Genomic DNA, 24,471 nt, shown 5'->3' with positions numbered 1-24,471 from the left:
TTTTTTAGCAAGTGACTGCACTAAAGTCCCAGTAGTTCCATTACTTTTAAATAGTGCTCAAATTTGTATCTGTAAGAAAGAAAATAAATTATATTGGTAGAGTCAACTTGACAGTACATAAAAGATCTGGGAATAAAAAAAATATTCCAGATTACTAAGATTAAATCTAACAGTAGCCCATCTGTTCTACTACTGTTCACAAAACTAAAACAAAATCCTCAAAACTAAAGTTCACAAATATTTTTTAATTTATCATCATACATGAAGCTAAGAGAAGAAAAATCATAAAAGTGTTCTGAAGTAACTATGTTATAAGGATGTTCCTGAAGAAGGAATCTGACTTTCTATGGAAACACAATCTTGCTTAGAGTGAAAGACTGCTATAAGATAAAAAGAAATATACAGCGACTGACCTGATAAATTCAGTAGGAATTTATCAACCACCTACTCATCATCAACTCTTTTTTTTTTTTTTTTTTTTTTTGGTTTTTGGGCCACACCCGGCGGTGTTCAGGGGTTACTCCTGGCTGTCAGCTCAGAAATAGCTCCTGGCAGGCACGGGGGAACCATATGGGACACTGGAATTCGAACCAACCACCTTTAGTCCTGGATCAGCTGCTTGCAAGGCAGCGCTGTGCTATCTCTCTGAGCCCTCATCATCAACTCTTTTATTATTCATTCATTCGATCATCTGGCCAGCAGCTAACCAGCTGCCAATTGTTATATGCTTAATCCAAACATTTGTGAATCTATTCATTCATTTGTATCATTAAATAGTGACTTTAAATCAAATAAAAATATATTAGTTGCCATTCAAACACTCTTTAATTAATGAGTCAACTTTCTCCTTAAAAATTTCATGGGGGGCTGGAGCGATAGCATGGAGGTAAGGTGTTTGCCTTACATACAGAAGGATGGCTTTTTGAATCCCGGCATCGGATATATGTCCCCAACTCTGCCAGGAGTGATTTCTGAGCATAGAGCCAGGAATAACACCTGAGCGCAGCAGGGTGTGACCCTAAAACCAAAAAAAAATAAAATAAAATAAAATTTTTTTTCATTAAAATCACCAGGTGGAAAGCATAAAAAGGACTTGGTGTAATTTTTTTTGTCCTCTTTCAAATCTAAAAAAGTATCACTAGATTAAAAAATAATTAAAGCTATCACAGAACATGAATTAACATTAGCATGATGATATCAACATGTCTTTATTTCAATGTTATATTTAATTATGTCTTTATTTCAATGTTATATTTAATTATTTTTCTTTTTCCTTATTACTTTATTACTCATTAAAACAGATAACAAACCAAGAGCCTTCAAGAATAAAAAAAATTTAATTTAAATTTTTTTCAATTTAAATGAAATTTCTATTTAAAGCCTTCATTAATGGTGTAGATATTTGTCTTGTTTTACAAGTTAGAAAAAGGTAATTTAGATTAAGATAACTGGTCATAGTAATACACATAGGAAATGGCAGGATTTGCTTTTGTTTGATTCTAGAGATCTGTTTTTTTAAATAATTTTATAATTTAAAGTAATACATTCAAAAGGTATATTTTTTCAACTCAATAAAAAATACAAAAATACTTAATGAAAAGTTCATTGGTGATTCAATAATTTTTAAACATATACTTGTTACGGAACTTTTTCTTCTTTCCTTTCTCTTTCATCTCTTTAGTTTTTATTTCAATTTTCTCTTTTTTTTTTAATCATGTTGCTTTTAGTCTCCCTAAAACAAATATTTTATGATCAGTTATGTCAACTATGTGATGCATTTTCTTTAAATAAATTTTTAAAAATTAAAAAATAAGGAAGTAAAAAAAAAGAAAAGAAAAAGGTAGTCTTCTGCACCCTTACCATCTTGACATCTTCTCTATTATCTTTATTAAGTAACTTTTTAAAATATGAAATTATATTTAGTGTTTGTCTACTGATTGGTTTCAAGCCCTATCTATCTACCACTTTCTCAATTTTTCCTCAACTGAACAAACTGCTAAGAAAACCCCCCACATATTCTCTTACTTTACCCACTTTGGAGTTTCAAATAATGCAAACCAGGCCCATAAAGGGGAACTACCACCTTTTCTCAGTCCCTTACCCACATTAACAACTTAAGTGAGTCATCCTTCTCTACTTTAGTAAGTCATTTACAGATTTTCTTTGGTGCCTTCTCTGGAACCTGAAAAACAAATACTTTATTATCATTTGGGCAGCAAACTTTCCATGCTTTCTATCTTTTATGCCTTAACTAGGCATGGCAGCCAATTGAATTGTTTGTATGTACTTAATGTTTATCACTTCATAATCACACACATTAAACCTCCCACAATCAATCTGAGAGAAATGGCTGACGCTATCAGTATTCTCTCATAATATCTACTGGAAACAACAACAGGAAAAAGTAAATACTGAAAAAAATAAAAAAAATTTTTAAAAAAGTAAATACTGGAGAACATTTTTTTGCCATATATTTGGCTTATATGTTCTTTTCAGTACCTGTCAGTAATTATATCCTTCCAAATGTAGATACTATCATTTGACTTTTTTTCTATTATCACATTTCCTTCTCTCACTCTTTATTTCATTTTTAGAAGGATTTTTGTGATTGCATTAGAGATACTGAATAACCTAGTATGATCTCCCCCATCTCTAAGTTGTTATATAAATTGCATCTACAAGCACCATTGCCACCTTAAGCAAAAAATTTACTTTTTTCAGAAATTAGAAAATGGAGATTTTTGGCAGGGTATTACCTTCATCCAATGTTCTGCTCCATACCACTAATATGTACATTTCATTCATCCCAGCCCAGCATTTTTTACAACTAGAAGATCATAGTTTAAAATCTCATCTGAATATAATCTGCTCTAATGTTACACATTAGATCATTAAACCAATATAATCAAGTATATGTAATCAATGTAATCAAGAGTTGGATATAGTTCATACAGGCACAAAATTTCTCTTCATTTGTATGAATCTATGATTTAGGAAACTTTTTCTTTACTCCCAATAACCATAGTAGAGAAGGCAAAATATAACAGTTAAAGACAATATTACTGAAAATAAAACAAAGTACCATTGTGTTGTTTCTACTAAGGTTCTCCATCTTTTGTTAGCGCGGAAATATCTTGCATACTAGAAACTTGTATATATTTTCCAACATGGAGAGTAAATTTGTCTCACATCTATTGCAGATGCTAGTCCCCATAGAATGTATTTTGTGTGGTCTCATTATTTTATATTTCATATTTGTCCATTCATGTGCCCATTTTTCTTTCATGAAGGAATTTGTCCCCACTAGAAGACGCCTGCAGCAAAAGCCCAACAGACACACCAAACTTCTACACACGATGACACTAAATCCCATGACTATTATCTCTTTCAATGTCAATGGACTAACTGCACCTGTTAAGAGACACAAAGTGGCAAAATGAATTTAAAAAAAAGCTGAATCTAACATTTTATGACCTATAAGAAACACATCTGAATAGTCAGAACAAACATAGACTCAAACTCAAAGGCTGGAGGAAAATTATTCAAGCAAACAATTTTCTTTAAAAAGTAGGAATGGTCATAATAATATTATATGACACAAACTTTAGACTATAAAATGTTATAAGAAACCAGTACCCAGCACCCAAGCGAAGGGACATCCACTCAAACGCACACCTCGTCCCCGGCAGGAAAAGACAACCAACACCCCTAATGACTCATGTTGTGTGGCTCTCCCTACAAACTTATCCTAACGTGGACTGTTGCTGGATACCAGACTTAGCCCTAAAAGGACTCCCAATGCAAGAGCTTTACACAAGACCCCCCCCTCAAATGTTTTACCAATCTCAGGAAGGGCAGGGTGTGTGATGAAAAGGTGCCTGGGAACCCACACCCCACAAGAAAATCTCAAGAGGCAGTGGGGAAACCTATACTTCCATCGTAAATATAAGACATGTATAACACTACCTCTTTATTTTTTATTTCATTTTTCACTATACATATGTAAGCAAATATATATTTTTTATTTCTATTTTTATGTTTTTGGGTGTGTGACTTGTTTCTCTGTTCTTTTCACCCCCAAATGCACCGCAATATAATGAAGCACCATTTCTTCCTGCAAAGGCACACTAAAAAAGGGGAAATCCCACGTATATAAACAAGCTCTTATCTACTAGGGATAAGAACTCATACTTATTTACAATACAGGGGAATCTCCCACCTTGAAAATATGTCATGTGGATTCATCTTAGACACCAGAAGATTATACACCGACCGTCCAGACTTGAATCCTGAACCCCAGACATAGAATCGACACAGTTCTTCACAACAGCTACAGGAACCAAAGCCCATCTGGGACATCCTGAATACTACTTGATCTCCTTCTAATATGATATCCTGACAACGAGGAAATTGGGAACAAATGGACATAAGAACAGGTTATCCTACCTTACCAACTAATGATAAAACAAAATCAGAAGACTTACCATACTATGGGCTGTGCAAAAGCCAAGAACGTGATCTACAGATGACCGGCTGATAGAACCATGACCGGGCAGTATGTATTCTAGAACCAACAAGAAAGCCCTAGTCTAGGGTTTGGTCTATGTCCTGCATAACAATCATGACCTCCAATTCCAGAGTCCTGACTGAGGCAATTGCAACTGAATGGGTCTTCTGGAAACATAATGAAAGACGATATCCCAGGCTTCATCTGAGTTTCAGCACAAGGGCCAAGACCACTAACCAAAGAAGACAGATTAAAATGACATCGAGGAAACAGAACTTCTAAAATCACAAAGGAAGTCTTCATAATAAGTTCCACTCCTTGACCGTGCACAGACTGAGACCTCTAGATTTAGAGGTCTGTTTGAGACCTCTAGATTTAGAGGTCTGTTTTTAACATCCAGATCGAAGCAGAAGTCTTCCATACGGCACAAAAACACCAAGGGGAGAGTAAATGAACGTGAAAGTCTATAGATAATCCCATGACAATATAGTCCAAGGGTAGAGAAACCCTGTATCTCTTAGGCCAAGGGGATTCCCGTTTCAGATGACACCAATATTTACTGTGCCTATGCAGGGGGTGTGGGGGAAGAGACAAAAAATACTAAATAATCCTTTTATTTTATTTTAATTTTTAATTTTTTTGTTTGTTTTTGTTTTGGGGCCACACCCGGCAGTGCTCAGGGGTTACTCCTGGCTGTCTGCTCAGAAATAGCTCCTGGCAGGCACGGGGGACCATATGGGACACCGGGATTCGAACCAACCACCTTTGGTACTGGATTGGCTGCTTGCAAGGCAAACGCCACTGTGCTATCTCTCAGGGCCCAATTTTTTATTATTTTTATCTAGTTTTTGTCGATTCCTTTGTTTTGGGGTAGAAATTGAAGTAGTTGTCCATTTTTTTTAATTATATATTTACTTTTTCTTTCTTCTTTTCTCTTCTTCCTCTTTGCACCTTGTCATATTTCCTATCTCAAGACCATGGCAACTATGTGGTGCATATTTTTATTGCTGCAGTGCTCACTGGATATCTTATTTGATTCCTGTTTTTGAACTGTTGTGGTGTTCACCTTCTTCTTTTTCCCTTGGTCCCTCAAACCAAGGATGAGAGCCTCTAGAATGACTCTGCTTATAGTCGGCATAGTCGATTTTTACCCCATTATATTACCTTTCTCTTCCTCAAACAAAACCACATAATTTGAACTTTCTAGTCCCGCCTCCCAATTAGAGGGGGCAGTAATGGAGGCACCAAGACCAAACAGTTATAAGACCACTAAGTAATAAACTAGACACAGAAGGGACCACGCATTCTAGCACCCCCTGGGGGAAGAGTGGAGGATATGGGAGGCAGGATGGGATCGGTTGTGGGAGGACAATTCGGTGGTGGGAATTCCCCTGATTCAATGTAAATAAGTACCTAAAATATTACTGTGAACGATATGTAAGCCACTATAATTAAAATAAAAATTATATTTAAAAAAAGTTATAAGTAACAAAGATGTTCATTTTGTACTAATAAAAGGATATGTACATAGGAAGAAATCACTCTCCTCAACATCTATGCACCCAATAAGGTACAAGCAAAATATTTTTAATATATTTTATTTGAACGACTTGATTACATACATGGTTGTGTTTGAGTTTCAGTCATGTAAAGAACACCACCCATCACCAGTACAACATTCCCATCACCAATGTCCCAAGTCTCCCTCCTCCCCACCCAACCCCCGGCTGTACTCTAGACAGGCTTTCTATTTCCCTCATACATTCTCATTATTAGGATAGTTCAAAATGTAGTTATTTCTCTAACTAAACTCATCTCTGTTTGTGGTGAGCTTCATGAAGTGAGCTGTAAGTTCAAGCCCTTCTCTCTTTTGTGTCTGAAAATTATTATTGCAAGAATGTCTTTCATTTTTCTTAAAATTCATAGATGAGTGAGACCATTCTGCATTTTTCTCTCTCTCTGACTTATTTCACTCAGCATAATAGATTCATGTACATCCATGTATAGGAAAATTTCATGACTTCATTTCTCCTTACAGCTGCATAATATTCCATTGTGTATATGTACCATAGTTTCTTTAGCCATTCATCTGTTGAAGGGCATCTTGGTTGTTTCCAGAGTCTTGCTATGGTAAATAGTGCTGCAATAAATATAGGTGTAAGGAAGAGATTTTTGTATTGTATTTTTGTGTTCTTAGGGTATATTCCTAGGAGTGGTATAGCTGGATCGTATGGGAGCTCAGTTTCCAGTTTTTGGAAATATATATTTCCAGTTTTTGGAAATATATGTCACTCATATATATCTATATCTATATATCTTTTTTTACAGAGTACATATCTTTTTTTACAGAGTACATCTTCTTGCAAAATGTATCTAACCTAAACAGTTCCATAAATCCAAATCTAAAATAATTCATCTGCTCCTTTATCATAAATTTGCCTTTTCTTCTTTTAGTTAAGAAAAAGTACACCTTCAAGAAATTCTTTGGTTTTTTAGGCAGATAGCTTAAGGTTAATGCAAATTGCTTAAGAATAATGTTTCCCTTTCACCAAACTAGAGAAATCAAAGTTGACTTTATATATATTATTAATTTTAAAATTCATTTTTGAAAATTCTTATAGTAATTTATTTGCTCTTATTAATCTTGACCAAATCGAGTTTCTTTATCCAAAAGACCTTCCCCGTCTTAACCCTTCTTTCACACACACACACACACACACACACACACACACACGCCTTATCAATTTAAATTTTTGTTATCTTTCAAAAAATCATTTCATTTTTTTTATTTAAAACTTTAGTCTTTGAGACAGTGTTTGCAAAGTGCAAGACATGCGCCCCACTCACTGTACCTACTCTTCAGCCTTGCTTGTTGACTTTTCGTGTTAAGTCAAATTGTTCATTTAAGGTCAGTTAAATCTTAATTTATCCAACACAAGATAGACAATACAAGTACTATTTTTTCTCAACTACACAAGTTCTTTTATCTTTTTAAAGTGTTTTTTATTTTCAAGGTTTGGCTTAATTCAGTCATATATGCCATTAGATAGTCAAAGCAAAGTCTATGGAGTTGTGTCAGGGCTCTTAGGAGCCTCAGAGGCCTTTGTAAGTGTTTGTTGGCCAACTATGCTGGTGGCCCAGTATCAGGACCTGATGATCCAGTGCTGCTGTTCCCTGTGATGCTAGGAATACCTGTGGAAGACACAGTGCTGGAGGCCTGCGGCAGGGCCATACACACCCTGTGTTCGGAAACCTCCAGAGTTGCACCCAGTGATACTCAAGGAGCCATGTCGTGCCAGAACGAAACCAAAAGTGAGAGATAATCACCTTAAACATTATTACTATCTTCTAACTCTCAAAACAAAGTTTTCTATGCACCTTGTTTATATCTTTGAAAACATGCAATTTAGAGGAAAGATGAAAGTCTTCAATAATCTAAGTTTAGTTAGATGGCGAAATGGTCTTTTAGCTGTTCTTGGCCCCCATATTATCTTTTGCTGTTTTAGGAAAAAAAAGATTTAATTTGAGACCAAATGCTTTTAATAAAAAGTTTTCATTTCGTGATCCTTCTTGAAATCAATATTATTTATATTCCTGGTACTATTTTTTAAAAAAAATATTCACCTTGGTTTTATGAAACATTTAGAATATTGTTTTAAAACTAAAATACTCAGTTTTCAACTTCAAAACTATAAACCATTTAAGATAGTGGTAGGTCATCATTTTAAGCTCTTCTTGGCACTCAGGATGAGACAGTTCATATTTTCCTTGACTGTCAGGGACACTGTTGAAGACAGTGGGAAGGAAGATAGAAGCCATCCTTAACAGCTGACAGCTGTTAAGGTGTAGTACCACCCAAGCACCCCACAGGGCCCTCAAAGCAACACCTGGAAAGACTACTGAGGCAGAGCCAGAAGCCTTGAACACAGCTGTAAGTGAAGAAGGAAGGAAGGAAGGAAGGAAGGAAGGAAGGAAGGAAGGAAGGAAGGAAGGAAGGAAGGAAGGAAGGAAGGGAGGGAGGGAGGGAGGGAGGGAGGGAGGGAGGGAGGGAGGGAGGGAGGGAGGGAGGGAGGGAGGGAGGGAGGGAGGGAGGAAGGAATTCCCAGAGACACTAGAGATGAGGGCTGGAAGGACCCGCTCATGATATGAAACTTACGACAAAAAGTGGTGAGTGCAGTTAGAGAAATAACTACACTAACAACTATCATGACAATGTTAATGAGTGAGAGAAGTAGAATGCCTGTCTCGAATACAGGCAGGGGATGGTGAAGGGGGTGTTCTTTTTGTGACTGAAATTCAACTACAATTTGTAATTGTAATCATGGTGCTTAAATAAAGATATTATTTTTTAAAAATTTATAAAAAAAAAGAAAAAGAAAAAAAACAACTGAATAAAAAAGAGGGTTTGGGGCCAGAGTGATTGATAGTACAGTGGGTAGAGTTTTCCTTGCAGATTACCAACTTGGGTTCAATTCCCGGCACCTATTTTGATTCTCCCAGCCTATCAGGAATGGTCCCTGAGCACAGTTAAGAGTAAGGCATGAACAAACAAAAATTAATAAATAAATAACAAAATGGAGCCAGAGCAATAGCACAGTGGTAAAGAGTTTGCCTTGCATGTGACCAACACAGGACAGACCCTGGTTCAAATCCTGGCATCCCAGATGATCTCCCCAGCCTGCCAGGGGCAATTTCTGAGCACAGAGCCAGAAGTAATCTCCGAGCGCCACAGGGTGTGACCCAAAAAAGCAAAACAAACAAACAAAAAAAACCCACAAAACATTTAAAAATTAAGAAGAGGGTCAGTCATATTGGGACTGAAACAACTTAAGTTAGGAAGATTATCCACCAACAGGGACTGGAGAAAAAATTCAATCAAAAAGAATAAGGGGGGCCGGAGTGATAGCACAGCTGGTAAGACATTTGCCTTGCACATGGCTGACCCAGGTTTGATCCCAGTATTCCATATGATCTCCCTAAGCCTGCCAGGAGCGATTTCTGAACATAGATCTAAGAATAGTCCCTGAGCACCTCCGGATGTGGGGAAAAAAGGACTGAGGGCTCTGTCAGACTGTATGTCCAAAAGTAAAGTGCCATAACAACCTATACATATTGTAGTTGATTTTTCGGGGAACAAACATATGCATGACCAAGTAAGTGTATAACTCGAGAAAAACAAAAAATGGTGGTGGGGGTTTGTGGGGGATGTATGTGATGAAGACCAAGCTGAGTGGTTTCCACTGGATTGTCTGCACTGGCCAGCCAAAGTGACAAAGGCTCCTCATCAGTGCAAAAGTGCTCTTATGTTTCCCTCTAGCAGAGTCTAGCCCAATCAGTGCCATGAAAAGCCAGGGGGCAGCTTCTCCCAAAGAGAAGTTATCTTGACCTCCAAACAATAAGTCTGATTCTTTTAGATTTCCTTAATCTCTGAGAGTCCTAAACTTTCAGGGGGAAAGAGAAGGGCAAAATAGCAAGGAACTTTAATAAGGGATAAAAGACCTGAAGGGAGACACACCTGAGCAAAGTTGGAGAGTGACCTTTGCAGTTCCTTGACAGGCAATGTCCTTGACAGGCAGTGTCTAGCGTCAGAATATAGCATCTTGCCTAACTGTCCATCCTTCCTTTCTACTCTTTTTTTTTTTTTTTTTTTTTTTTTTTTTTTTTTTTTTTTTTTTTGGTTTTTGGGTCACTCCTGGCTGTCTGCTCAGAAATAGCTCCTGGCAGGCACAGGGGACCCTATGGGACACCGGGATTTGAACCAACCACCTTTGGTCCTGGATCGGCTGCTTGCAAGGCAAACACCGCTGTGCTATCTCTCCGGGCCCTAGAAACAAATTTAAAGCTTCAGAAAGGTTTTACCCAAGACTCCCCACTCTAGGCCTTTTAGGCCACACCTGATGGCACCCAGGGGTTACTCCTGGCTCTGTGCTCAGAAATCACTCCTGGCAGGTTCAGGGATCATATGGGATACCTGGGATCAAACCTTGGTCAGTTCCGGGTGAGTTGGTTGTGTGCAAGGTGAATCCCCTAATACTGTGCTATCACTCAGCAATATGTAATACAGATTCTAAATATTCTGTTGAGGAGTTACTATTTAAGTCAGTTTTTTGTTTTGTTTTTATTTTGGGCCACATCTGGTGATGCTCAGGGGTTATTCCTGGCTATGCACTCAGAAACCACTACTGGCTTGGGGGTCATTTAGGATGCCAGGGATCAAACCCAGGTCAGTCCTGGGTCAGCTGCATGCAAGGCAAGCACCCTACCGTTGTGCTATTGCTCCGGCTCCTCTATGTCAGTTTTTAGTGCAGTTTTAATTTTGTTTTATTGGGGATTTGTTAATGTTTCTTTTAATAATGTTTAGACATTTGCTAGAGCATTTTATCACAGATCATACATAAAATCACAACACTTATTCCAAAAGAAACCTCATACTTAACAGCAGATTCTACAGAACTTTTATTTACTTTACTTTAGAAACAATAATTCCTTCAATTTTGAATATCATAATATCATAATCAAGGTCACATACAAGCAGTACCTGCTGTTATCGTTTTGGCTGCACAATTGATCCATTTTAACCAATTTGCCCACCCCACTCCTCATCTTTTTCTGGTTACCATTATTTTGCTTTTATGGTTTTGTTTTATTTTATTTACTGGTTTTCTTTATCTTGCACATCTGAGTGAAATCACATGGTGTTTGTCTTGGTCTAACTTCTCTTGGCATAATTCCCTCTATATGTAAGCATGCTAATGGCATTATTTTATCTTTTAACTGAATATAGTGTTCTGCCTAGTCCCAAACCCAGAAGCACCACATTTAGAAATGTGGGCATTCTAAACAACGCGGTTTAGATTTAGGCTAAGTTCTTACACTTTTTAAAGTTTAATTTCTAAAACTCATCTTACTCTTGGTCTACTTAAAGCTACATTCTATTGCTAGTTATTTAATGCTAGTTATTTAATACCGCAGATATTATCATATGCACCCCTAATACATCTTCCTTAAACAATATTGTTTCCCTAAACATTACATGACTTTAGAACAGTGATATTGCTTCTTCCATTCCTAACTTTGTTGAGTAAATTGGATCATTCAATCCTTACTCTCTATGTGAATACATGAACAAAATCAGTGATTTTTGAGAACCAGAGGCAATCTACATTGGTGATTTTTTTAAAAATTATGGATTATTCTTAGTTACATATATACATATATATATATATATTTAAGTTGTAAAGCAGTATGTTTTTAGCAAAGTACACCAAAAAATGTACTTCTTGGTGATTTATTACAAAGGGAACACCTGCTAAACCACCACCAAGTCAAGCAGAAGAGGCAATTCAGAATCACTCACCTGGCTTGGATGGTAATCTCTCTTCTGATTTATTTTTAATGGTTTTACTACAGAATATTCATTGCTCAAGACTTCAAATTAGCTTTAAAATTTTATGTAAGTGGATTCACATTATAGTACTTATTGTCTTTTGACTTTTGACACACATTTGTGATTTCTTAGTTAGAATTAATTTTTTAGCTATGTGCATTACAGGTTAGATACTGGTTTATGATGAAAACTCTTATAGTTCTACTAATAATCTTGTAAGTCTCTTTGTATACATAGTCTTTGTGGCATGCATGTGAAGGGGTACTGGGGAATGCAGGACTGGTAGTAATGCTGATACAGGAAATAATCCACACCAAATTAGAAAGATAAAACAGGGGCCGGGAAGGTGACGCTGGAGGTAAGGTGTCTGCCTTGCAAGCGCTAGCGTAGGACGGACCACGGTTCGATCCCCCCGCGTCCCATATGGTCCCCCCCAAGCCAGGGGCGATTTCTGAGCGCATAGCCAGGAGTAACCCCTGAGCGTCAAACGGGTGTGGCCCAAAAACCAAAAAAAAAAAAAAGAAAGATAAAACAGGTTCAGAAATTTCCACAAGCTAGCTGCAAGCAAAACAAACTGCCAGACAGGCAAGTTGTGGAATAAGTCATGGAAACTTCTCTGGCCTGTGGTCTTTATAGGGAAGAGAAGGTGAAGAATGTCCCATGGGTACAGAACAGGTAGAAGTCGGGGGCCGCTCAAGAGGTTTTCCCACCCAGATGGGACAAACATATGCAAAGAAGCCCTTCTGATTAGGGAGAATGAGACCAGTTATTTCAACATGTATGTATAAATATGATTATGTATTCACAAAATAATATATATATATTTGGGTATATGTATATACATATATAGACTGTGACATATAGATGCATACATTGCCAAATTTATTTATGTTACCTAACACAGTTACCCATGCTTTCTCTGATTATTCTTCTCTACAAGTTTTATAGTGGTCTTTTATAGCTTTAGATTTATGATCCATTTGGATAAACTTGTAAAAGATGTGATTAATCTAAACTTGTCTTTTTGCAGATTGGCATATTTAACTGTTCCAGCATCATTTGGTCAAGTAGTCTTTCTTAATTGTACTTTTAAAAAAATGAATTAGAGGATTTTTGGCTAGCACGGGCGGGCAGCTGGCAGGCCTCCGCATGTGCCAGCGGCCTCTTGGCCCGGCTTAGGGTAGGGGGGCTCGGACATGGGTCACCCGACCCCCCTCTCCCCCTTTCCTCCGGATCTCCAGGTGGGTTTCTGGAAGGAGCTGATGGGGCACCCTGGGTTTTCCCCACTCCCTGGCCCGGTCTGGACTCTGGCCTAGGGTGGGGCTTAAATCCCCGTCCTTCGGGCTTGGGAGGGTCTCTCTCCCTTCCTGGAGCAGGATTTTTGGCTAGCATGGGCGGGCAGCTGGCTCCTCCCAACCATTAGTATCCCATATTTACTCTTCTTTTTTTTTTTTTTTGTGGTTTTTGGGTCACACCCGGCAGTGCTCAGGGGTTATTCCTGGCTCCAGGCTCAGAAATCGCTCCTGGCAGACACGGGGGACCATATGGGACACCGGGATTTGAACCGATGACCTCCTGCATGAAAGGCAAATGCCTTACCTCCATGCTATATCTCCGGGCCCATATTTACTCTTCTTAACTTCAGTAACAAACAGTTCTATTCTCTGACCAAAGACATACAGTAGATCTAACAAATCCCAGAACTACTTAGGACAGAAATTGAACACATATTGAACACATATATCTTTTGAATATTTTATGGGTATTTTCTTTAACTGATGTATCTCTCTATATATTCCTCTACTATGATGTTTCTATCCACTTTTCATCTTGTCTTTTCTTTGTAAGCTGTTCAGTAAGGATTGTTGGTGGAACTGTCCCTCAGTTTGATGCCTATGATTGAACTATGTCATGGAAATTGCTGGTCTTGTTCCCATTGCCTCCAGATGCACCAATAACGCTTCACGGCATTGATCCTTGTTTGCATAGACACATTAAAATGGGAAAACACCATACATACAGATAAGTTCTTATCTAATAAATCTCAGTACAATGTACCTTACACCCTGAACATTGATATAATGACCTGGCACAGGCCTTAGAAGAATGGGCATCCTCCATTCACGCCAGAACCAGGCAAGCTATCTACGAAACATCCAAGGTCTTTTATAGCAACAGCTGGAAGCAGTCCTCTACCAGGAAAGACTCTACCAAGGGTCTGACATCGACCTCCTAAAAAGAGACTTCCGTTTACACTGAGAAGACTTGACAACAACAATGACCTGCTCTACAGGACATGGTTCTCTCTATTGCCCCATAAGTGTGAGGTGAAATGAGAGGATGCTCCGCACCATCCTGACTACAATATGGGATATGCAGACTCCAGGATCTTTAATACAGAAGCATGATACCAACAACAACAGAGACTAAGTGAGGAATGGAGGTGTATTGCCACTACAGAGGATGACTTGAATTGGACAAACTAGTGTGCCTGGAGCCTAGAGTCAGTCCTGTGCCAGGAAACTTCAGGGGTAGGGTCTCCTTGTATTTAGACCATAATTTGCCTTTCCATATCCCTTATGTTTTGGTGGGCCTATGCAAACAAATGCCACTTTAATACCGTTTTTTACTATGTTCCCTTGACTCCAATCCTTAAGAAAAACAACCCACTAAAACTTTTGAGGCTAACTTAAACTAGTAAGCATGTGCATGGAACTAGAGAAATGTACTTTGCCCTCAATGTTTAAGGAGTTACATAAGTCTAATGTCTTTAGATTATATTTTGTGCTGCTAAGTATGTACTACAACTGGGGATTTGAGGGACAAAGTAATTGTATTGTACATGGGTTCAGTTTTGTTTTTCTTAATGTTCTTTGGCTGAAAGTTCAAGGCTGGGATATCATTGATGGGACTACCGAGAATTCTGTTTATGGGTGATTGGGCTTCCACTGTAACTTTACCCTGTCCTCTTTCTTTGCATCTTTGTTGTCATAATTAAAATAATAAAAAAATTAAAAAAAATGAATTAAAATAGTTTTATTTAAAGAAATGTGAGGGATGGGGCTGGAGAGATATTATGGAGGTAAGGCATTTGCCTTGCATGCAGAAGGACGGTGGTTCAAATCCTGGCATCCCATATGGTCTCCTGAGCCTGTCAGGAGTGATTTTCTGAGCATAGAGCCAGGAGTGACCCCTGAGTGATGCTGGGTGTGATCCCCCCAAAAAACAAACAAAACAAAAGAAATGGGAGGGAGAGATAGATAAGTGAATTGATTATGAGTGAACATGTGCTTTCCAGAAGGAAAAAGATGATAGTATACATCTCAGGTTGATATATGGGCCAATCTCCAGAATAAATAATGAGTCAATTGCATTTCTTAAAAAATGAAACTCTATCCTTTGTAAAAGGTGCATCACTATATTTATATGAATCTATTTCTGGATTCTCTATTCTGATTCACTGATAAAGCATCACTTTTATTTTTCTCTTTGTAGAAACTCAGTTTTTAGGTTATTTCATCATTTAGTTTCATTTGATTTTATCATTTTTCTGTTTCCAATTTCACTGAATACTGCACAATTCTAGTAATACTTATTTTAATTATGAATATAAAAATAATGTAAAAACAAAACAGTTTACTAATTTATCTGAAAATAGTTTTGTGAGATTAATATATCTGTATAAAATGAAGAATTCCCCAATCTACTTAAAATAATTTAAACTCTTTTTTTTTTTTTCCTTATTTTATTTATTTATTTATTTATTTTTGGTTTTTGGGCTACACCTGTTTGATGCTCAGGGGTTACTCCTGGCTATGAGCTCAGAAGTCGCTCCTGGCTGGGGGGACCATATGGGATACCGGGGGATCGAACCACGGTCCATTCTACGCTAGCGCTTGCAAGGCAGACACCTTACCTCTAGCGCCACCTTCCCAGCCCCTACACTCTTAAGATGGCATAAAGAAAACATACGATCAGAAAATTTTTTAATAACATGAAAAATGTACTTTATTTCCATGCAAAGCTACATCTTTCCTCTAATTTGTCAGCAAATCAATGAAACATTTCTAAAAATTCAAAACATCACAATAAGTTAATATAGTACAAAGCACTTGCAAGTTCATGAGTTTGTCAAAACCAAACTGATCATTATGCATAGATAAGGCCAAAGATGCTAACACATATAGATAGCACTTCGTAATTCTTTCAAATACATATTTAAAAATGTAGTGATACTTTGCAGAGAAAAATAGTCACATTTTTTAGCCATTAGTCAGATTAGAAAACATCATCACAGTTCAGGTAATAATAGCAAATTAAAGATACATTTGGCACCATGCACCAAACATGAACACAATTTTAACATTTTGAAAAATTATGATCAAATACACATTTAAAAACTCATCTTCTATTTCATCTAATGCATTGAATTAACAGTAAGTACTTTATTAATGCAATACAGAAATTAGGCTTTTGATATATTTTTCTTGTGTACAGGTGCTTATAAAAAAGATTCTGAAGAGATGTGGGTATATTTCAAATTCACACTGGATGAATGAACTTTAGAAGATTGCTCTAAGGAAATAAACAGAGGTCCTGGGCAGATCTCATTTAAGAAAGATCTTAAAACTACTTTAAAGCAATATTACAATTAGTTTCTTGCAAAAACATTTTATAAAAATTAAATACCAGGCACAAACAACATCAACATTAGAGATCTTTTTCAATGCTATAATTTATAAATATGTTAAAGTAATTTATGAGACAGGTCCATATAGTCTATACCTTCTACAATACAATGAGAAAAATCCTTCACATTCTTCTCAAAATATGGACAAAAACAAATCCATTGGATTGCTTTTAAAAGAAAATAAAACAGTCTCTCCCCTACAACTTGGAATTCTAGAGAAGATGCTACCCGACATTCTTTTGAGACATTCAGCTCTAAGTTACTCAGCTGATAAAGATTTTTGTTAATACTAACAACTCAACATAGCCATATTAATAAATTATGATTACTTTACAGAGGTCAGGGGCATAGTAAATCACTCTTAATACTTTCATACTAAGTATAGTCACTTTTCACAAATCATTTTAAATCAAGATAACCATACAGAAAAAAGTTTTCAAGGGAAAGAAAGTTAAATTTCCCTAAGTAGTGTACTAAAAGAAAACTTCTAGATTATCAACAAAAAGAATATACCATTTGCCTTACTAACAAATTACAAATTAGTGCAAGGCTTCACTTAAGCTCAACAGAAAAATCTCTAAAATGAAAATAAAATTTTAGTGAAACCAGGTTGAGCATCAAAGGAATAAAGTAGCAGGATGGTGCCACTAAAATGAGATTTGGGATCAGGATTGGAATCAGGGTAAACCTATGTTTATTTTGTTAGAGATTGTACACAAGGGCTTCTAGGAGTTGGTACAGAGACATGCTCTGGTTGTCCTGGTCTTCCTTTGAGCAGGAAAAAGTCAGTGAGTTGAAAAAGAAAATTCAATTCTTAGAAGACTTACTATAAACCTATTTTAGTGTTTGGACCTTTCTTAATAAGAACTTTGACAATAATGTAGGTCATTTTCTTTTTTTATAAATAGGTTCATGTTGTTAGCAATGATTGCTTTTGGAAATCCATTTTTATGTCATATTACACTGATAATAGTTCACTTTACTAAAGTTCTCAGCTTAGTGACTTGACAGACAATATTCTAAATTAGTATAGATCAGAATCAGATGTTTCTTAGCTGTCTGGAAAATATGTTTCATTGTTATAACTGCAATATTGGTGTTTAAATAGCAGGCTTTTAAATCAGAATCAGCTCCTTTTGAGTGTATGGATGGGGAGCAGAAAAGAGAGTGCAGAAGGGCCTTGTATACTGTCAATTCAGGTTCCCTTTCTGGCATTTCTCTTAAGCCCTCCCAGTAATAATTCCTGAGTGTAGAGCCAGAAGTAACCCATGGCATAGCTGGTGTGCACAAAAACAAAAACCAAATAAAAATGAGTGTAGGAATGAACAAAAGTATGAAAATAAAATAGATGAGAAACCCATGAGCATGTTAAAAGCCAGACTACAGAGCCACCCCCAAGCCCCGAGTACATAAAATAAATGAGAAATGAAAGAAGAAAAAGAGATAAAACTAAATCTATTTACTTCTTAAGATTTATATTATAATTCATTACACCTTGGAGATTCAAGTATCTTAAGATTTTCAAGAACTATTTTTGTCTCAGTGTAAATATACTTATTCTGGTGATGTCCAGGTATTGGTCCACTCAAATCACAAGTATAAAAGTATAAAAAATTAGATTTATAAAACATCTAATCATCAATGGGACTTCACACTAGAGATTTAACAAGGAAGAGTTTAATTTTCCATTAAAAGGGACTGGTGAGATAGTATAGTGGGTAGGGCAACTTGCCTTACCTGAGGCCAACCTGGGTTTAATCCCTGCACTCATCCCATATGGTCCCCTAAGCACTGTCAGGAATAGGCCCCATCCTCCCCTCTCAAAACAAGTAATCAACATCCATTAGGGACATCCCCTTAAAGAATAAAAATAAAAGGTTTGCTATTGTATATAAATGAAATTCCACCATAAATATGCTGAAATAGTTAAGATACACACATTGACATTCCTAACGAACATTTAATTTCCTCTGGATAAACAACCAGTGTAAAGAGCTGATAAAATAATCAAACAGTAAGACAAAGACAAATAAACTAGTAGCACTTCTTTTCAAAGGTTTGGGGTATTAAATTCTCTGATTTATTCTTTAAAACCAAAACCCTTAAGTATACTGACTTGAGTTTTAAAACTTTTGTGAAATAAGGGCTTTCTTGTATTATGAAATTATTCCTAAGTCTTTATATTCATTTGGTAACTAAGCAAATTCTAATAACTAAGTAACTAATTTTAGTGTTTTTTTAATGTCCTATTACAACAAATTGATGCAATACAGAAATTAATTATTAACTTACAAGTGACTAATTAAATTGATGATCACTTCTTTCTACAGTAGTTTTCTTTGAATTACTGCCTAACTTAAAAAAATAGTTTTAGGGGCCGGAGAGATAGTCTGGAAGTAAGGTGTTTGCCTTTCATGCAGAAGGTCATTAGTTCAAATCCTGGCATCCCATGTGGTCCCTCGAGCCTGCCAGGAGTGATTTCTGAGTGTGGAGCCAGGACTAACCCCTGAGCACTGCTGGGTGTGACCCAAAAACCAAAAACCAAAAAAAAAAAAAAGCAAAAAAAAAAAACCCCAACAATTTTTAAAGTAACTTACAAAATTTAGTTATCTATTAAGCAAGCATATAAGTTAAGTGCCACCCTACCTCTTCAAAATGTACTCTATAACAAAGTATATAAATTTATTAGCAATATTACATTGATATCATTACATTTTAATACGTTTCTCAAATCATTAATATTTTGTCCATTTTACAAGTATTTTTTTATATAAGGTGGATTAACAAACATCAATATAAATCCCTAACAATGAGCTGATAATCTTCAAAGAGTTGGATTATCACCTGTGTACTCAAGTTTACTTACACAAGTGACCTACCTATCTGATTGTAAACCCTGTAAGACAAATTAACTGTAAAAGGTGAAAACTCAGGATGGGGCTGTGGATCAACAGTAGAGCACGTTCCTTGCATGTGTGAGGTCTTGGGCACAGTTCCCAGTAACACATAAACAGAAAATGTAAAAAATTTGCATCAATTTAACAACCTACAGTAATTTAGAAACTAACTCAAAAATCATATAGGAATCTATATTGTTAATGAAGTACCATATAATACTGCTAACTACCATCATCAGAAAAAATAATTAAAAAGTAGTATATCTCTTTCAACATTACTATCAATTTATCTGAATAATTTAATATTTTCTTTTATTGTTTCTTTTACTGTTTCAATAGACCTGAATTTAATGACAAAACCTGAAGAAGTAACTTTATACTTAAGGGACACATTTCAAAGCAAATCTGAAGACCAACTAATTCCACAACACTATTTTTATAGGCCTTTTGAGAACTATTCTAGTAACAGTTTGTTTTAGCAACTTGGATGCTTCTCAGTGACACCAGTCCTCATTCTGGGCCCTTCATTCCTCATTCAATACCTTTTAAACTTCAGCCAATAAATATCAGCTCCATTCCCTCACAATATCTTTGTGAGGTAGAAAAAGTAAATTAACAATATCATTCTCATATCACAAATGAAGAAACTGAGGCACTGAAAGGTTTCAAGACTCACCGAATGTATGAGTCAGTCATAAAATTAGAAATAGTATTAAAGTACATCTGCTCCTGGTCAGGCATTCTCCAAGAACATTTTCCAAGAAAAGCCTGAGTGGGTAGGGTAAGTGTGTATTTGTTCCTAGGCAGTTCTAGGACCCAGATCTGAAAGAATATCTATCCTTTGTTTTAATGGAAATCTAACCCCAAGGATTATAAAAATTAAACATCAAATAATTAGGATGGTTCCTTTAATATTTCTTTCAGTACCTTTAATATTCAGTTCCTTTAATATTCCTTTCAGTATGTATAGGGCTGTCTGTAAAAAATTTTACATGTTAACACTAAAGTAAAATAATATAAATTCTGATTCTGAAAAAGACTATTTTCTTTTCTTTTCTTTTTTTTGGTTTTTGGGCCACACCCGACAGTGCTCAGGGGTTAGTCCTGGCTATCTGCTCAGAAATAGCTCCTGGCAGACATGGGGGACCATATGGGACATCAGGATTCGAACCAACCACCTTTGGTCTTGGAGCGGCTGCTTGCAAGGCAAACACCGCTGTGCTATCTCTCCGGGCCTGAAAAAGACTATTTGCAAGAAACATATAATTGTATTGTTAGGGTGACTATATAAGTTAATCTTCAAGCTGGGATACTTGAGAGTGAGACTGTAATAAAAATCACACAGGATAATCATAATAAAACTGTTGGTCATGAATATGCTCAATTTAAGTTACCTTTGGGTGAATCCACAACACATATTCTGTAAGAGTTGCAAATATTTCAAGACCATAAAAAACTTCCTGCAAGCAAGTTGTGCTCAACTGTATTCAATTGGAAATAAAACACTGATGCATTAAAATATACTGAAACCTAACTTTGGCTTAAACATTAAGGTAAAAAAATCTACTCAAGTGCCAGAAAAATAATTCAGAGGGATGGAGTGCTATGTTTGCATATTGTTAGCTTGGGCTTATTCCCAGTACTGCATGGGGACAACTCTCCCCAAGCACCCTGTTGGGAGTAGCCCCAAAGAATGAGGTCAGGTATGTCCCCTCAAATACTTTTCAAAACAATAGTAAGTATGTTTAATCAATAAGCTATCATAGAGTTCTAATCTAATATCAATTTCTTTAAGTCATTATTTGTTAGTAATGACAATAAATGGATTCACTTTTTCCTTTGAATAACTAGGTGTTCATCTTCAAAAAAGCCATAAACATACACTTTTAAAAATTAGAGAATTTCATGGGACCCTTTGGCTATTTACCATTATTGAATGCTATGATCAACTCAAATGAATATGCTAAATAATAATGATGAACATTTTTCTCTGAAATAAAAATATTACACAGATCAGTATCAAAAACATAAAACAATTTTCAGTGATTACTAAAAAGACTGCAGGAATAACATTCCATCTAATCATAGCACGCATGCTAAACACAAACACAACAGGGTAGACCATGAGCCTAACTATACAGGCAAAACCCACACTATTTGCATACATAGTTGAAATAGAACTTTCTACATTCAGCTGTGTCTGATAAGTAAGCCTTGTTTTAAGACCTGGGTTTGTACATATGGTTGTGATTTGAGGTCTCCATTTCTTTGGGAAATACAGGACTTGTGAATTCTTTAAACACAGGAAAATGAAAATCAACATGTAATAACTATAAATGATAAAGCTGCATATTATTAGTTAGTTATGACTTATGGCCCCCTTGGACCTTTCCTAAAAATAAATCTGAAATAGAACTACATATTCTCATTATATGTTGATCTTTATCATGGTGAATTTAAACCCTTTCACAGTAACAGTACTTCTAAGGCAGATACTTTAGGAATGGTATACAATAAACCTTATTAAAATTCTATTTAATGAATGATATACTATTATGACTACATGATTAATTTTTAATGCCTTTTTTATCCCAGTATTTAGTATTTTTCATTGAGAATGAGAGTACAGTGTAAGTTCTAGAACAGGGTGATGTTCATAATGATTGAATGTGTTGATCTTGCTTGCTATTCCATAAATTTAAACATTAAACATCATCAAATATTTTGCTTCGAGACATTGAGAGATATCTTCCACTAGGCTGGTACCTGAAAGGTGAATAAAGAAATGATCTGAGGCATCAAAATTCATCATGAAAAATAAAGACACATTAAAAGGAAGTGATACATAATTTGCAAACACGATAAAATCTATTCATTAGCTAAAAGTAGAAACTTATGTTCAAGGATATTATGCCCTAAGGATTTACTTAGTTGTTTCAGAGCCTGTTTTCATCTTTAGAATAATAAAGTTAAAAATATAAAAAGAAATAAGTAACACATACTATGTAAATTGAGAGACTGAATAACAATCTTGAATGTTGAATAGACTATTTTAGCTTCATCTTTTGTTATTTTTAGGGACTACTTTAGCAAATAACTTAATGTATGATTACTTTGTATTCTGTTTCATTATTTTCATATGCCATAGTAGCTAAAAGTACAAAATTATGGAATCTGAAAACCCGACTTTGCCAATTATAAAATGTGTTTTTCTGAGGTTTTCTGTACTCAAATTCAGTGGATAAAGACAGTTACAAAATTATCTCTCTCATAGGTGAAACAGAAAGAAACCTGGTAAGGGAATAACAAATGATAATAAGTAACAGAAAGTCTTACTGGTCTGTAGAACTGACCTTATTACTACCAGGGATGACTGATGAACTGAGAGGGGGTGGACATTGTAATAATAAACAAGCATTCTTATGGAGAGTGTGATGTTGGAATATTGTATGTATGAAACACTATCATTCATAGCACTGTATGTAAATCATGGCACCTAAAATAATTTAAAAATCATAGTATCTGATATTCAGTTACAACTAAATAGCTGCAACTAATATGATAAATTTTATAAATGAAATTTATGAAGGAGGCATTAAGATTCTTACTACTAATTTCATCACGTTTTTTATTTCTAATGTCAGTTTGCGAAGATGCAGTTGCCACCAATGGACCTAATCATTTTTAAAATATGAAAGCATTAGAGCACACAAGATATATTGGAAATTGCTTAGTATGCTTTCTGTTTTGCACAAAGGTGAACATTATCCCTATAATTACTGATCTTAACCTATCAGCAGATTACTAACATTAGAAACATGCTGGGGCCTAAATGATACAGGCAGAACTTACCTTCCTGAATCAGCCTCAAGAGGATCATCAGTAAATGTTTCTGCATTAAAATCTAAGGGTTCTGCATCTTGGAGAAGTTCCACTCGGTCCCTTTCAGTTCTATTATTAACTCTGGTATATTTAGTTGTGGCTGTAAAGAAAGTGGAAATATGTATACTTTTGCACTGTCTTTCAACTTATGGGCAAAGCCGTAAAAGTCAAGATTATAAAGGGTCAAATTTTTGACTAAAGAAAGCAATAGGAAGAAAAGATAAATGTGGTTAATTAAATATTAGACCAAAATGATACACTAGTAATGGGGAAATTGCTCAGTGGTATTTTCTTTCAAGAGCAAGTCCTCGATTTATTCCTCAGCACCAAAATAATAACAGAGATAAAATTAATAAATATAAAATTAAAAACAAAAAAGTCAGATATAAATGAAAAATAGGATGAAAGCAAATGAATAAAACAAATAACAAAGTAAGGTAAGAAGTTAAATATAGTAACTTAAAATTTAACAAAGAAATTCATGATATGAATAAAAATATAAGAAAGTAAAATAAATGCAAACAAAATAGATACAATAAGACTTGAAATACGTATGTAATATTTTGAAATAACTATAGTTTAAGTAAAATTTAATTAAACTGGGATATATAAAATTTAAATAGGAACATCTATGAAGAATAAAATTAGTTTTGGGGTCATAACTGGTGATACCAGGGCTTAATCCTGGTTGTGTTCAGGAACCAAATGGGACACGTGGACTGCTGGGAATCAAACATCCTACCACCTGTATTATTGCTCTAGCCCCTTCTTTTTATACTTAATTTTATTTATTTTTATCATATGTATTATATTAACTTTACTATTGCACTTATTTTATATCAACACAATTTCAGTTATTGGATTTTTCATTTCCCTCTTAAATTTTATTTAAATTTTCCCTGCCCACCCCTTATTTAACTTTTTATACTTTTAAATTAATTACAGTTAAAAATTAAGCATATTAAAAATTTAAAGTTGCTTTCATTTGATTGATGTCATTTTATTTCTACTGTTTTATTTTTCATCTATTATGTGGTCTTATATATGGCTTTAATTAGTTTTTATTTATTGCATTAACATTTTTATTTGTTTGCTGTTTTTTTTTGGA

At 35.5% G+C, this 24,471-nt stretch overlaps 2 protein-coding genes across 3 annotated transcripts in view; both read right to left on the bottom strand.

Moving 5' to 3' along the window:
• The window catches only part of UGT3A1 (UDP glycosyltransferase family 3 member A1), a 29,076-nt gene extending 8,854 nt beyond the window's left edge, over positions 1-20,222 (bottom strand). Inside the window, 2 exon segments of the mRNA XM_049769038.1 lie at positions 2-69; positions 20,158-20,222. Of these exon segments, the coding sequence (XP_049624995.1) occupies positions 2-69; positions 20,158-20,222 (133 nt within the window).
• A 1,403-nt stretch (positions 20,223-21,625) lies between these two features.
• LMBRD2 (LMBR1 domain containing 2) overlaps positions 21,626-24,471 on the bottom strand; it is a 39,229-nt gene continuing 36,383 nt past the window's right edge. For both annotated transcript variants that reach the window (XM_049767683.1, XM_049767685.1), the window contains exons 16-17: positions 23,334-23,463; positions 21,626-22,247 (exon numbers count right to left, since the gene is read on the bottom strand). In XM_049767683.1, the coding sequence (XP_049623640.1) occupies positions 22,187-22,247; positions 23,334-23,463 (191 nt within the window). In that variant the 3' untranslated portion in view covers positions 21,626-22,186. The remainder of the gene's footprint in view (positions 22,248-23,333; positions 23,464-24,471) is intronic.

The sequence above is a fragment of the Suncus etruscus genome, chromosome 2, assembly GCF_024139225.1.
Source record: "Suncus etruscus isolate mSunEtr1 chromosome 2, mSunEtr1.pri.cur, whole genome shotgun sequence".
Classification (NCBI taxonomy): domain Eukaryota; kingdom Metazoa; phylum Chordata; class Mammalia; order Eulipotyphla; family Soricidae; genus Suncus; species Suncus etruscus.
The sequence above is the reverse complement of the archived record's forward strand: the minus strand, read 5'-3'. Positions and strand labels throughout refer to the sequence as shown.